The 15,705-nt window shown below is 46.2% G+C and overlaps 1 protein-coding gene across 1 annotated transcript in view; it reads left to right on the top strand.

Annotated features, from left to right (window-relative positions):
- The window catches only part of LOC138367887 (CB1 cannabinoid receptor-interacting protein 1-like), a 92,072-nt gene extending 77,726 nt beyond the window's left edge, over positions 1-14,346 (top strand). The window contains exon 4 of the mRNA XM_069329996.1: positions 13,766-14,346. Coding sequence (XP_069186097.1) covers positions 13,766-13,930 — 165 coding nt within the window. The 3' untranslated portion in view covers positions 13,931-14,346. The remainder of the gene's footprint in view (positions 1-13,765) is intronic.
- The last annotated feature ends 1,359 nt before the right edge of the window (positions 14,347-15,705 follow it).

The raw sequence follows: 15,705 nt of genomic DNA, 5'->3' as shown, positions 1-15,705 counted from the left end.
TATCCTAACCCGACCCACCCTAACCTAACCTACCCTATCCTATCCTATCCTAACCTGACCTAACCCAACTCTGCGGTGTGTCCCAACCACTTGGACTGGTCGGTAGAGCGACGGTCTCGCTTCGAGCAGGTCGGCGTTCGATCCCCCGACGGCCCAAGTGGTTGGGCACCATTCCTACCCTCCGTCCTATCCCAGATTCCTGTCCCGAGCGCTCGATAGTAATAGAGCTTAGCGCTTCTCCTGATACTTCCCTGACCTGCTCCCTGCCTCCTATTCCCTCACAATTATATATATTATACTTTAGGGCTCAAACGTAGCTGTGACTTCCTCTATTTCGTCTCCTCCTTCTTCTTCTTATTCGTCTCCTGCTCCTCTGCATCGCCATCGCCTCCTCCTCTTCCTTCTCGTCCTTTCCTGCTCCTCTTTCTCCGGATCTTCACAATTATTCTTACGTTATCCCGGCTTCCCCTTCATTTATCACAGTGGCCGTGAATCACCAGTCCGCCTCCCCATAAGAATTAAGCCATCAGGGCCCCTCACACCTCTGGGCCCCCTCTCTGGCCCTCAGGGCCCTCACACCACTGGGGCCCTCCCTCTTGGACGGTCGGGGATTGAACGCCGACCTGCAGGAAGCGATACCATCGGTCTACCGTACAGACACCCAGCTCCCCGTCGCCTGTCCATACACCCAGCCCCCTGTCCCAACACCGTCTCTTTTACACGCTGAAGAAGACAGCAGGTTCCCGGTGACTGATGCTAGCAAGGCCCAAGATCTCTTGATGTTAGATGCTGTGGGTGCGATAGTTCCTATATAGCTTCGTGGTGCAGTTTGGCTATATTGGGTTTTCTCCTCCCAATTGTTTTCTCATAATACTTGCTCTTATGATATCGGGTTTACCAGCCGCTCTAATGCATGGTAATCTGAACGTTTTTCTATTGGTTTAACATCTGTTCACTCCAACTGCAACTATAATGATTTTTATAAATTACTGATATATATATATATATATATATATATATATATATATATATATATATATATATATATATATATATATATATATATATATATATATATATATATGTTTCTAAATCTAAATCTAGATTATAGGGTATATAATTATTATGACTAGACTTTGGCCATTATTGTGATTTTCTCTTATGTCAATAATGGGGTTTTGTGTGAAGTAATTGAATTATGTGTGTACAAACAGATATGGGTAAAGGTATTGAATTTGAACATTGACTTGTAAATATGTTGGTGGCATGGATGTATGAGTGTGGGGGTGGGGGTGTGTGTGGGGGTGGGGGGAGTGTGTGTGTGGGGGGGGGGGAGAGGTGGAGGGAGGCGACACGGGGGTCCCGCCCACACTCTCCCTACATGTTTATGTCTTCCCTCATTCATCTCCATATGTTGGTGTGTGAAGCTGATAAGCTGGCGGGCTAACACACACACACTCTCTCTCTCTCTCTCTCTCTCTCTCTCTCTCTCTCTCTCTCTCTCTCTCTCTCTCTCTCTCTCTCTCTCTCTCTCTCTCTCTCTCTCTCTCTCTCTCTCTCTCTCTCTGTACTCACCTATTATTTCATGAGTCCAAAGTTGAGCTTGTGTACTCACCTAGTTGTGGTTGCTTCGGCTTCGGCTCTTTGGTCCCGCCTCTCAACCGTCAATCAACAGGTGTACAGGTTACTGAGCCTACTGGGCTCTATTATATCGACACTTGAAATTGTGTATGGAGTCAGCCTCCACCACATCATTTCCTAATGCATTCAATTTGTCAACTACTCTGACACTAAAAAATTATTTCTAATGTCTCTATGGCTCATTTGGGAACTCAATTTCCACCTGCGTCCCTTAGTGCGTGTGCCCCTTGTGTTAAATAAACTGTCTTTGTCTACCCTATCAATTCCTCTGAGAATCTTGTATGTGGTGATTATGTCCCCCCCCCCTAACTCTCTTGTCTTCCAGCGACGTGAGGTTTAATTCCTTAGTCTCTCCTCATAGTTCATGCCCTCAGTTCGGTCACTAGCCTGGTGGCAAACCTTTGAACCTTCTCCTGACTATTGCCCTGACATATGTGGTATACAATGTTCTGAGTGATTCCTTACACAAGTTTCTGAATGCCACGTTCTTATGTTGGCCAGCCTGGCATATGCCTGCTGATGTTATCCTCTTGATATGTGCTGCAGGAGACAGGTCTGGCAGTGATATCAACCCCAAAGTCTTTTTCTCTTCTCTGACTCTTGAAGAATTTCATCTACTAAACGATACCTTGTATCTGGCCTCCTGCTCCCTACACCTATCTTCATTACATTACATTTGCTTGGGTTAAACTCTAACAACCACTTGTTTGACCATTCCTTCAGCTTGTCCATTTCTTCTTGAAGCCTCAAGCAGTCCTCCTCTGTCTTAATCCTTCTCATAATTTTGGCGTCGTCAGCAAACATTGAGAGAAATGAATCTATACCCTCTGGGAACGTCTCCCCTACGGTGTGTGTGTGTGTACTCACCTAATTGTGCTTTTTTGTGCTTACGCCCAAGTGTGTGTGTGTGCTCACCTAGTTATACTCATCTAGTGTGCTTGCGGGGGTTGAGCTCTGGCTCTTTGGTCCCGCTTCTCAACCGTCAGTCAACAGGTGTACAGGTTCCTGAGCCTATTGGGCTCTATCATATCTACACTTGAAACTGTGTATGGAGTCAGCCTCCACCACATCACTCCCTATGTGTGTGTGTGTGTGTGTGTGTGTGTGTGTGTGTGTGTGTGTGTGTGTGTGTGTGTGTGTGTGTGTGTGTGTGTGTGTGTGTGTGTGTGTGTCTGTCTGTCTTGCCCATTCCTCTCCAATGAATTGGGCCAAAATCAAATCGTCTTCAAGTGAGAGAGAGAGAGAGAGAGAGAGAGAAGGGGCTGCCACCATCTCCCGGGTACAGGCCAGGTGAGGGTGTGGGCGGCGCCAGGCGGCCTCGGGGCGGGAGGCCCAACAGTCCCGCCAATTTTCTGGAGGCGCGGCTGAGTTTACCTGGTGATGGCAATTTACCAGGGGAGGGATTGGGCATTTTACCTGAGGATCACCCTCTCAAATTGCCTAGACAGGGACTGCAAGTCGGCGGCTTGTCAAGGAACCTCAACCCCCCCCCCCTTCCCCCGAGTTAAAAAGCATCTGTTTTCTGTGCTACATTGTGGCTTGTTGAGCTTGAAGCTGTTGCGCCTTGTGTGTCTATTATATAGGACTTTTTGAGGACGGTAGGTAAGGTAATTATGAGGAGAACGCGCTAAGCCAGTCTATGTCGGCACTTAGGAGAGGTATGAGAACATGGAGCTTGGGGGGAGGGGGGGGGGGTGGAGGGCGCAGGGAAGAAACGGTGCCCAACCACTTGGACCACAGGGAATCGAACGCTGACTTGTAATAAGCGAAGCCGCCGCTGTACCGACATTTTAAAGGTCTCGGTAAGATGTCCATTTTGAATTTAATCCAGTCTAGTATTTTGCCTGTTTATTCCATGTGCCTTCCAATTTTGTTGCCAATCTCTCATGTGGTGGCTTATTTAAATCTTTAGTAACGTCTATGTTCACTACGTCTCCTGCAAGTACTTTGAGTACCCGGTTACCCTTTCCAAAAATTTATTCACAGTCTCCGTGGTTCAGTGGTAAGACACTCGCCTGGCGTTCCGCGAGCGCTATTGTCATGGATTCGTATCCTGGCCGGGGAGGATTTACTGGGCGCAATTCCTTAACTGTAGCCTCTGTTTAACGCAACAGTAAAATGTGTACTTGGTTGTAACAACGATTCTTCGCGGCAGGGGATCGTATTCCAGGGACCTGCCCGAAACGCTACGCGTACTAGTGGCTGTACAAGAATGTAACAACTCTTGTATATATCTCAAAAAAAAAAATGTAAGCAAGTTAGTGAGGCAAGATGGATTTTTTCTTTTTAATACAGACTCCTGATGTGTTGTTACAAGATTGTGCACTGTGAAAGGTTGAATCATTTCCGCCGTCAGGATTCTCTGTCCGAGCTTGTAGATATGTCACGTTAACCTGATCACTTATGCTGGACTTTTTCTTATTTTCTTAGAGATGGGAGTAACATTTGCATATTTCCAATCAAGGCGGACTCAATAGATTATCCAAATAAAAGTTTCAGTAATAGACAGGATCCCTTTAAGATTTTTTTACCTGAATTACAGCCACTCCTGAAGCTTTAAATTCCTGTAATTTATCTATGCTCTTCCTGATTAATTCACACGTAAAGTGGATATCCTTTATCCCTCTTGCCATGTTTCAAACATTTGTATGGCAGTTGGGATGTTGTCTAATCTTTCTAGATTTATGAAAGACCTGGGTAAATACTGGTTCCGTAACACGGTTGTTGACTTGTGGAACCAAGTACCGCGTAACATAATATTAGTACGATCCCTTGATTGTTTCAAGTGTAGGTTAGACATATATATAAATGGGATTGGGTGGATATATAAACAGGAGCTGCCTCGTATGGGTCAATAGACCTTCTGCACTTACCCTCATTCTTATGTTTTTATGAACATTGATGTCAAATGTTCATTCAGTGTTGGCTGCCCTTACCATCATCAGCTGTAACTTGTCTTGACTCATCTATCAAGGGGTCCGGTTACTGAGCCTTTATCCTGGCTTTATACTCCTTACATAGAAAACGTGACACCTTTCTCGGGGTTTCGGGCAAATTTCTTTCCATGGTTTGTTTTGGCTGATGGATGACATCCACCAACCTTAAGATGGATGTCAACCTGGGAATGGAAACATTGCTGAGGAAGAGAGACTATCTGGGCGATGGTAATTAACCTCAAAATGAGAACCTTAGGATTAATAAAATTTTCCTGCGGGCGGAAACTTTCCTGAAATAGACTTAAAGAATCGGAATTTACCTCAGGAATGGCTTATGTTAGCCTTAGAGGTTGAAACTTTCCTGAGGAAAGGAAATGTGAGGCCGATCTTACAATTGGGTCAACTTCGATCAGGAAGTGATTTTGTGTAGCCAGTAGTGTGCGAACTTAAGCAGACACGACCCACTACAGCAGATACGACTCACTAAAGCAGACATAACCCACTAAAGCAGACATAACCCACTAAAATGGGTAAAAAACGTTACCCACAAATGCAGAAAGCACATAAACAGGCAGGCGAGGGTTAGCCACCGTGCAGCAGACAGCCACCGTGCAGCAGACAGCCACCGTGCAGCAGACAGCCACCGTGCAGCAGACAGCCACCGTGCAGCAGACAGCCACCGTGCAGGAGACAGCCACCGTGCAGCAGACAGCCACCGTGCAGCAGACAGCCACCGTGCAGCAGACAGCCACCGTGCAGCAGACAGCCACCGTGCAGCAGACAGTCACCGTGCAGCAGACAGCTATTAAAACAAGCGCAGACATCATAAAGAGGACTGGAGATAGCGTGTTGTATCGTGAAGGCCAGGGGGGGGGGCGGAGGGTCCCCCGAGGCAGAGCGACAGCAGGGACAGCCACCTCCCCCCCCTGGGGACACATGCCTCCAGTTAACATTATAATGGTCTTCTGGGGATCATTTTTAGTAGAGGACGAGAGGGTAACTTCTCTGTAGGGGAGAGAGAGGAGAGAGAGAGAGAGAGAGAGAGAGAGAGAGAGAGAGAGAGAGAGAGAGAGAGAGAGAGAGAGAGAGAGAGAGAGAGAGAGAGAGAGAGAGAGAGAGAGCAAGTGAGTTCAAACACATATTCATCAATGCTTGCAAGAAGCAGAACAGTGTTGCATACACCGTTGACCCCAACAAGTGCTTGTAGCTCAACCCCCAAGCAAACTTTCCTTGGCTTGACCTCTGCTTTCCTTGGGAAAGTAGAGGTCAGAGCACACACAGTCTAGACCTTCGTCAGGGAGGGGGGGGGGATTGCAATCTGCAATTGTGTGTCCGAGCGATATATTCCATTATATTGAAATGAGACCACTGAGGTCTAATTTGCATACAAGGAAATATTGCAATAGTTTGATATGGCAAGTTTAACTGTCCTGCTGTAGTTTTGTAGGGTTACAACTAGGTGAGTACTCAGCAATTATGCACTCAGTGTAATGTGCTCACTGAGCCGTACTATGAAGGTCCCGGGACACAGGCGACATATAATATGTTAGAATTTTGCAAAGTGAGACTTTTACACAGAAAATCACAGCAGAATCAGCATATGTATTGCATAAGAATATATTTGACGGCAGTGTACTGGTGACCCCACACACACACACACACACACACACACACACATACATACACACACACACTCCTAGCACGCTGTTACTCAACACTAACCACGTATATCACTCCCCCAACTTAGCTCAACTCTCTCAGACTTGAATACCAATGAGTCACTGTGCTAATTAATCAAACCTGAGACACCTTCGTTAAGACAGGATCGCCAGTGTTCCTCGCCCGACACTCGCATCACACAAGGTGTTTGAGACACAGGCGACTTCTTGTGGCGGCGCATGTGTGGGGCTTGAGCAGTAGGAGTAGTAGCAGTAGTCATGGTAGAAGGTGAGGAGGGTGAGCCCTGTGCTTGGCACAAGAGTCCGCACAGCTGAAGCACACACACACACACACACACACACACACACACACACACACACACACACACACACACACACACACACACACACACACACACACACACACACACACACACACACACACACACACACACACACACATACAACCACCACACACACATTGCAAAAGAAACCCAGACCTTATTATCCTTGACAACCATACGATCCAATATGCGGAGGTAGGCAGAATACTGGGACTCGTGGTCAATAGAACAGGGATAAAAATGTACGTAAGGGACCGACTAAACAGAGCCAAAGCAGCCTTAGGAAAACTGAGGAGATTCCGAAGCCTCAGTACAAACATTCAGATCCACCTATATAAGGCTCTAGTTCGGCCGCATCTAGAGTATCCCCCAGTACCACTACACACCTTAAAGAAAACTAGTTTGCAAAAACTACAAGCAGTGCAAAATAAGGCGCTAAGGAGAGCAGCAAAACACCGTCCTCCATATGATCAGACAATCCAGGAGCTCCATGAGCTCCTGAACATACAGCCACTAAACATCAGACTGCAGCACCAAGCCATCAGGGTGTGGAACACCATCGAAATGTTAGAGGACCCAATGTTAGAAAGATTACTCCAAGATGAGACGCCCCGCTCCAACAGCTGGTGGCCCAAGATGAGACGCCCCGCTCCCACAGCTGGTGGCCCAAGATGAGACGCCCCGCTCCCACAGCTGGTGGCCCAAGATGAGACGCCCCGCTCCCACAGCTGGTGGCCCAAGATGAGACGCCCCGCTCCAACAGCTGGTGGCCCAAGATGAGACGCCCCGCTCCCACAGCTGGTGGCCCAAGATGAGACGCCCCGCTCCCACAGCTGGTGGCCCAAGATGAGACGCCCCGCTCCCACAGCTGGTGGCCCAAGATGAGACGCCCCGCTCCCACAGTTGGTGGCCCAAGATGAGACGCCCCGCTCCCACAGCTGGTGGCCCAAGATGAGACGCCCCGCTCCCACAGTTGGTGGCCCAAGATGAGACGCCCCGCTCCAACAGCTGGTGGCCCAAGATGAGACGCCCCGCTCCCACAGCTGGTGGCCCAAGATGAGACGCCCCGCTCCCACAGTTGGTGGCCCAAGATGAGACGCCCCGCTCCCACAGCTGGTGGCCCAAGATGAGACGCCCCGCTCCCACAGTTGGTGGCCCAAGATGAGACGCCCCGCTCCCACAGCTGGTGGCCCAAGATGAGACGCCCCGCTCCCACAGCTGGTGGCCCAAGATGAGACGCCCCGCTCCCACAGCTGGTGGCCCAAGATGAGACGCCCCGCTCCCACAGCTGGTGGCCCAAGATGAGACGCCCCGCTCCCACAGCTGGTGGCCCAAGATGAGACGCCCCGCTCCCACAGCTGGTGGCCCAAGATGAGACGCCCCGCTCCCACAGCTGGTGGCCCAAGATGAGACGCCCCGCTCCCACAGCTGGTGGCCCAAGATGAGACGCCCCGCTCCCACAGCTGGTGGCCCAAGATGAGACGCCCCGCTCCCACAGCTGGTGGCCCAAGATGAGACGCCCCGCTCCCACAGCTGGTGGCCCAAGATGAGACGCCCCGCTCCCACAGCTGGTGGCCCAAGATGAGACGCCCCGCTCCCACAGCTGGTGGCCCAAGATGAGACGCCCCGCTCCCACAGCTGGTGGCCCAAGATGAGACGCCCCGCTCCCACAGCTGGTGGCCCAAGATGAGACGCCCCGCTCCCACAGCTGGTGGCCCAAGATGAGACGCCCCGCTCCCACAGCTGGTGGCCCAAGATGAGACGCCCCGCTCCCACAGCTGGTGGCCCAAGATGAGACGCCCCGCTCCCACAGCTGGTGGCCCAAGATGAGACGCCCCGCTCCCACAGCTGGTGGCCCAAGAGCCGCGATTTACTTGATGAAAACCCCGCCCCACAGTACATAATGAAACATTAACCAGAAATCCCTCCCCCAATAATTGAAAATAAAAATCGTATAATATATATATATATATATATATATATATATATATATATATATATATATATATATATATATATATATATCAATAATAGTAATAAAACAAATAGCCTTAAATAAAACAACAATACATGTTTGGAAGCATCGAAGTGTGTATATATGAATGCTACACAGTATTCTTCTGTAGACATCCATATATAGTGAAACACATGTGAAGAACCTCTCATACACTGAGCACCCTGACAAGAGGGAGCCAGCTTAGCTTAGCTGCCAACACCCACACATCGTGTCAGCAAGGCGGACAGCCCGCCTCCTGCTTTCATACCTCTCTCTGTATTTCCCACTTCTATACTTTCCCTTCACCCTTCACTCCATCGTCTTCACTCCCCCCCCCCCCCGCCTTCCCCTCCGTCTCATCCCAAATCCTCCTCCCCCCCTAAGGATTTGGGATTTGACCGGGGGGTGGGGGAGGGACGCAAAGAATGTTAGCCAACCACTTGGACGGTCGAGGATTGAACGCCGACCTGCATGACATGAGACCGTCGCTCTACCGTCCAGCCCAAGTGGTTGGGCAATACACTAAAGAAGGTGGTCAAGGAATTAGGTGTCATGGCCGGGAAAAGAATTCTACGCAAACAGGTTACGACCCCAAGGAATAAATGGGGAATGCCCTCGTCTTTCGGGCAATGGCATGCCAAGGTGCCCCTACAAGGATGGCCAGCAGTTGTACGCATTCCACGCTCCGGCAGGGAGAGGTGCTGACCTCTAGCCGGCCACGCTGCCACAGGAAAAAATAGTTTCATATTAGTCATTCTAACAGTCTTCCTGAAGGAGGCGGGTCTTCCTGAAGGAGGCAGGTCTTCCTGAAGGAGGCGGGTCTTCCTGAAGGAGGCGGGTCTTCCTGAAGGAGGCGGGTCCTCCTGAAGGAGGCGGGTCTTCCTGAAGGAGGCAGGTCTTCCTGAAGGAGGCGGGTCTTCCTGAAGGAGGCGGGTCTTCCTGAAGGAGGCGGGTCCTCCTGAAGGAGGCGGGTCTTCCTGAAGGAGGCAGGTCTTCCTGAAGGAGGCGGGTCTTCCTGAAGGAGGCGGGTCCTCCTGAAGGAGGCGGGTCTTCCTGAAGGAGGCGGGTCTTCCTGAAGGAGGCGGGTCCTCCTGAAGGAGGCGGGTCTTCCTGAAGGAGGCAGGTCTTCCTGAAGGAGGCGGGTCTTCCTGAAGGAGGCGGGTCCTCCTGAAGGAGGCAGGTCTTCCTGAAGGAGGCGGGTCTTCCTGAAGGAGGCGGGTCCTCCTGGAGGAGGCGGGTCCTCCTGGAGGAGGCGGGTCCTCCTGAAGAATGTGTGGGCACAGACAGAAAATTCGTCTTCAACACCATCCCTAGGAAGCAATTCTTCACTGACATTAGTGATGGCAGACATTGGCTGTGTGTGTAGAGAGAGGGGGAGGGGAGAAAGGGAGACAGAGAGGGAGAGAGCGCGAGGGAGAGGGGAGAGACAGGGGAGAGCTAGGGAGAGAGAGGGAAGAGCTAGGGAGAGAGAGGGGAGAGAACGCTCGAGTGGGGGAGAGTAACTTTTCCAGCATTACCGTGCATTTAATGATAATGTTCCCTTGTAAAATAAACAAGGATATATTTAAAATATTAACCTCTCGTCTCTGTTTATCGAAATGGTGGTCAGGGAGAGAGAATGTGAGAGAGTGAGGGGCAGAGTGAAAGAAAAAGAGAATGAGTGAGAGCAGAGAGAAAGAGATGCCAGGTGCCTACCATTACACAAATCTATGTTTTCAAAGTTGTCGTCACCTGTAATCTTCCAATCGCAAATATATCACCTATACCAAATATGCTCTATACACCATCACCTTCGTAATTTAGCAAACCACTTCACTTTTAAAAGTTAAAAAAGACCCACAAAATTTAACCCATTCTCCCAAAATGAAAGTACTGAGACCAACTATAGACACAACGTGCGAAATGTGGACTGTTGTCCCTGTAACAAGTCCCCCATGTATAGCATGTATTCAGGTCCCCCATGTATAGCATGTATTCAGGTCCCCCATGTATAGCATGTATTCAGGTCCCCCCATGTATAGCATGTATTCAGGTCCCCCATGTATAGCATGTATTCAGGTCCCCCATGTATAGCATGTATTCAGGTCCCCCCATGTATAGCATGTATTCAGGTCCCCCATGTATAGCATGTATTCAGGTCCCCCGTGTATAGCATGGGGAACCTGAATAGCATGGGGGGACCTTGAAACTCAAGGGTACATAGGTCATCCACCTCACAACTCTCAGAATAAACATTTTCCCGATGCTGGTGTGAGTAGTATGTGTATGTGTACAGTATGTATACACATGTATAACTGTATACAACATTTAATGAACAACTGTGCCCAAATTGCACCACGAGGGTTGCCGGGGAATGTGCAGTCATGGAGCCCAGTGAATGAGCTCCAGGACTGACCTGTCCTTACTGGCAACCGCTGATGAGGTGGTTATGGCACTGTGTACGCCAGCGGGTCAGCCCTGGTTATGCAGGTTCGAACCCTGGTCGGGTCATAGAGTTCTTAAGTGATTTATGGCATAGGGACCATTCAAGCTTTCTTTCATATATATATATATATATATATATATATATATATATATATATATATATATAGATATATATATATATATATATATTATATATATATATATATATATATATATATATATATATATATATACTGTATATATATAATATGTCGTACCTAGTAGCCAGAACGCACTTCTCGGCCTACTATGCAAGGCCCGATTTGCCTAATAGGCCGAGTGATTTTCTTTATTTTCAATAAATTGTTTCCATTTGGTTTATTTTAAATATTTTTATTATATTATATTAAGAATATAACTTATTGATTTAGTTATGTTAGTTTAGGTTAGGTTAAGATAGGTTAGGTTAGGTTAGGTAGGGTAGATTGAGTTCAGTCATATATATAGTTGTAACTCAAATTTAAAAAAAAATAACTCATACATAATGAAATGAATAGCTTTATCATTTCATAAGAATAAAATTAGAACAATATTGAAATTTAGCTAAATTCTCCAAACCTAATTTCGCCACAACAGCGTGGCTCTTCTACAGACCAACCGCCACGCCGCTGCCAGACGTAATAACATAATTTAACTCTGGTGGAGGACAACACTCTGGGCTCTCATCCTACGTCTGGTAACGAAGATTCCTGTGTAAATAGGTGCCGCAGTTTGCCACTCAAATCATTTGCATGTTAATGAGGGCGGGAAGACAGAGCTAACTCCTGTTACTACAAGATTTCTGGAACAAAAGCAAAAATAAAAGCTTATACTTATTGTTAATGATTATTGAATCTAATTTTGCTTATTGCAGGTTATTATACACGTTTTACGATGTTCGTGTCAATATACATTTCAAAAGTAGCCTATTATAGTTAACCAGTCGCATGGTTGTCTGCCTTAGCTTGTTATGTGTGTACAATATTAAAGACGGGCAGTTTGTCCAGTGGTGTGGTCAGGGGCTCATCTGAGGCACCATAGAGTTACACTGATGGTTATCTGGAGATGATTTCGGGGCTTAGCGTCCCCGCGGCCCGGTCCTCGACCAGGCCTCCTTTTTGTTATACACCCCCCCAGGAAGTAGCCCGTAGCAGCTGTCTAACTCCCAGGTACCTATTTACTGCTAGGTAACAGGGGCATCAGGGTGAAAGAAACTTTTTGCCTATTTGTCTCCACCTCCACCGGGGATCGAACCAGGAACTTCAGCACTACGAATCTGAAGCGCTGTCCATTCAGCTGTCAGGCGTGGTCTGATGGTCACTTCTAAACACCAACCCAATATATGGATCACAGTGTATGATTATATTTTGTCGTTAATATACATTAAGCATCATGTACACTGGATTATAAATGGATACAATTAAGGCTTAATTATTGCTTCCATATCATTCACTTTATTATAATTATTTTATAGTGCAGTGCAGAGTTATTATATTCTGCATTAATATTGTTTTTCTAGATTATATTGTTTTTATAATGTGTCTCACATATTTATAACTGCATGCATGCATTATCTCTCTCTCATACGACCAAAAGATAAGCCCACAATTTGGCCTCTAGACCTATCTCATGGGAAAGATTTACCTACCTCCTTCCCCTTCCTTTGCCAGTTTTCATTCCCAAATATTCGCTGCCTTCTTCCTCATTCCTTTTTTCTTTCTCTTTAAAACACTTATGTTAACAAACTTTACGAAATTGTCCAGAACATTATTTTTTTCTCACCAATACATTATATTTTAAGATTTGTTCTTTGTTTCATTTCTGGTTTCAGAGATTCATTAATGATTTGTGTGAATTCATCAATGCTTGTTCCCAGAGCACTCTGTAGACAAGTCAACCAGTTCGGCCGGTTGTTTGGGATCGGATTATTTTATCTCTGGAGGTTCAGAGGCGGCTTATACAAGTCCGAACACAACACCAAATAAAAAAAAATAATCGACATTGGTAGGGGGTAGGAATAGCCTAAGCTACTCTATCCCTTTGAGATATATTTCTTGTCTCAATAAACATACTTGAACTTGAATCGACATTGCTTTTCTTGACAATTTATATGTATTACAAACAGCCAATACGTATTACAGACATGCAAATTTTATAGTTTTGATTTTCTATGTAAAAGATAAATTTCTGAACATAGGCCTGAGTTAGGTTGTTTGGTTTGGTTGTTGAAAATATTTGCTTGGCACGCTTGAGGGAAGCAAATATCACTAGATAGAGAAAATGCATTTATTCACCTACCAAGAGAGATGGTCGACTCAACGTGCGGTCGAGTTCTTCATGCAACACGTTCACAAAAAATGTTAGTACACACAGCGAATGCGAATTATGTGTTCAAGAAGTGAACTGTGGCGGTCAAAAATAAATCCATGTTTGTTGTAATGTTCGTTAAAGAACCCGAGAAAGAAGGCAAAAAACCTAACCTAACCCCCTCTTAGGCCAGGTATACATATATATACTACATTTCATCTAAGATTGTGTATATATACTACACCCATAGGTTTCCCGTATATATATTAAATCTAAGAACATTACCAACATATTTGGGGGTAGAAATAGCCTAAGCTACTCTATCCCTTTGAGATGTAGTTCTTTCTTGTCTCAATAAACATACTTGAACTTGAACCAATATACTCATCCTGTAGATTGCAACCCAACATGCCGTCGTCACTAACATCTCTCTCCTTGCAGCTGAAGGGAGGGCTGGTGATGCAGATGTCACTACAAGTCAAGTACTACAAGTTCGGTGACTCCCAGCACTGTGACTGGGGCTCAACCTTCCACTGTGTTGAGTACGAGTGCGAGACCCATGCTGATGCCGGCATTGTTGCTGTCCTCAAGGAGACCTTCCGATAAACCTCTGCTGCTGCTGCTGCGACTGGTGGTGGTGCTGCTGTTGCAGTTGCTGCTGCTGGTGGTGGTGGTGGTACTGCTGCTGGTACTGCGGCTGCTGCCTGGTGCTGGTGATAGTGATGAAACTGATGGTGTTATTGGTAGTAGTGAAGCTTGCTAAATATAGTGGGGGTAACAGTGCAGTGGCGGTGATGGTGGCAGTATTGATAATTGGGGAAGATGTACTGGTTGTAGTTTTAGTGATAGTAATAGTGAAGATAACAGTGGTAGTGGTGGTGATAATGGTGTATATGCGGTTGCCGTGAAGAACAATGACTGAGATGTTGATAAGATGTTGGGGTTATCAATCTGTCCTCTCACATAATACACCGCAGTTTGATGTTAATATCCCTAACGGACAAATAAAAGGTACTGCAAATCATACCAGCTCACGAACATTCCCGTTTTATATGCGTGGTCGATAGGTTAGGTTAGGCTAGGCTAGACTAGGCTAGGTTAAGTTAGGTTCGATCCGATGGTTTCAATACACAATATTCTGTCCGTGGCAACTCGAGAGACCGAGTTGGAGTATCAGCACGAGTAGACTTGAAAAAATAATAATATACAGGAAAGAAAACTAAATAAGCACTAATTGTTCCAGAACGTATGGGAGCACTTTCATGTTCCTGGTTCATGTGGGGGGTTCAAGGGTTCTTCTTTACAAAAGGAGCAGCGTGCATGACTGTGAATTCATCATAGTTACTGTGACGTTCTTCAAAGAAAACTATTTTTTAAGGAACGTCACTGGGGGAAGGGGGTGAGAGTCTAGTCACTTGGTATAACTTAAGAATTCGTCAAATTAGTCACAAACGCACCGGAAGTCTATTAAAGCTATCAAAAGAGAAGCGTAACAGTGAAATAAAAAATGACTGACATAAGAAAGTCGATAAAGTGTACAAATAACGCGTCACGATAACTAGTGGAACACAGGATAGCATGCGCATCAAATGTAAAAGGAAACTGATGGGTGGTTGGTTATAAAAGCTTCTGAGCGGGAATATCAAACGGGATGTTTTTTGTGATGTGTGGCCAACATGAGATGGAATCCACATGAAATGGACTCTTTTTACCATCGTTAATAATTTTGTTGTATTTGTGTCTAGCTTCAGTCACGAGCATGTTACAGTCATGTCTTAAAGAGTTGAGAACAATTAAGGGTGATAAAGAGTCACTTACAATCAATGTATCAAGTTTGGAGACTTGTACACATTTCAGTGCAAGAAGCAAGGCAAATAGTTCGGTCTGTGAAGGGTAAAGGCCCAATTGTTTATACGGACTCACCACTTAGCAAACTTAATAATTCTCTCCTTTTGTCGAGGGGAGTGTGTGCATTTTTTTTTTTTTAGAAAGCAATACAAACTAATTCGTTTAGTGTAGAGCCACACATATGAGAAATATCTGGTTAAAATATGTTTCTGTGCGTTAAAAATCCCAGAGCCATGTTCTCCGATCGTGTGACACTGTTTTTTAGACCTTGATATAAATCATATTGAGCGAAACTAAATGAAGGACTAACAGCGCTATACTTTTTACAAGAATATTCGTAGGGAAAATCTTAAAATGGTAAACACCTAAAGCCTAAGTACACGCATGGCCATGACTTTCCAGGATGCCATAAACAAGGCAAAGAGGCGAAGGTCTTGTCGAGTATTTACGATCCTTGTTTATGGTACTTAAATCAGCTTATTTTTCATATAAGAAATTCCTGAACAGATCTAACATATTCAATAGCGACGGTA

The sequence above is a fragment of the Procambarus clarkii genome, chromosome 23 (genome assembly GCF_040958095.1).
Source record: "Procambarus clarkii isolate CNS0578487 chromosome 23, FALCON_Pclarkii_2.0, whole genome shotgun sequence".
Taxonomy (NCBI): domain Eukaryota; kingdom Metazoa; phylum Arthropoda; class Malacostraca; order Decapoda; family Cambaridae; genus Procambarus; species Procambarus clarkii.
This window is presented reverse-complemented; position numbering and strand designations above follow the sequence as displayed.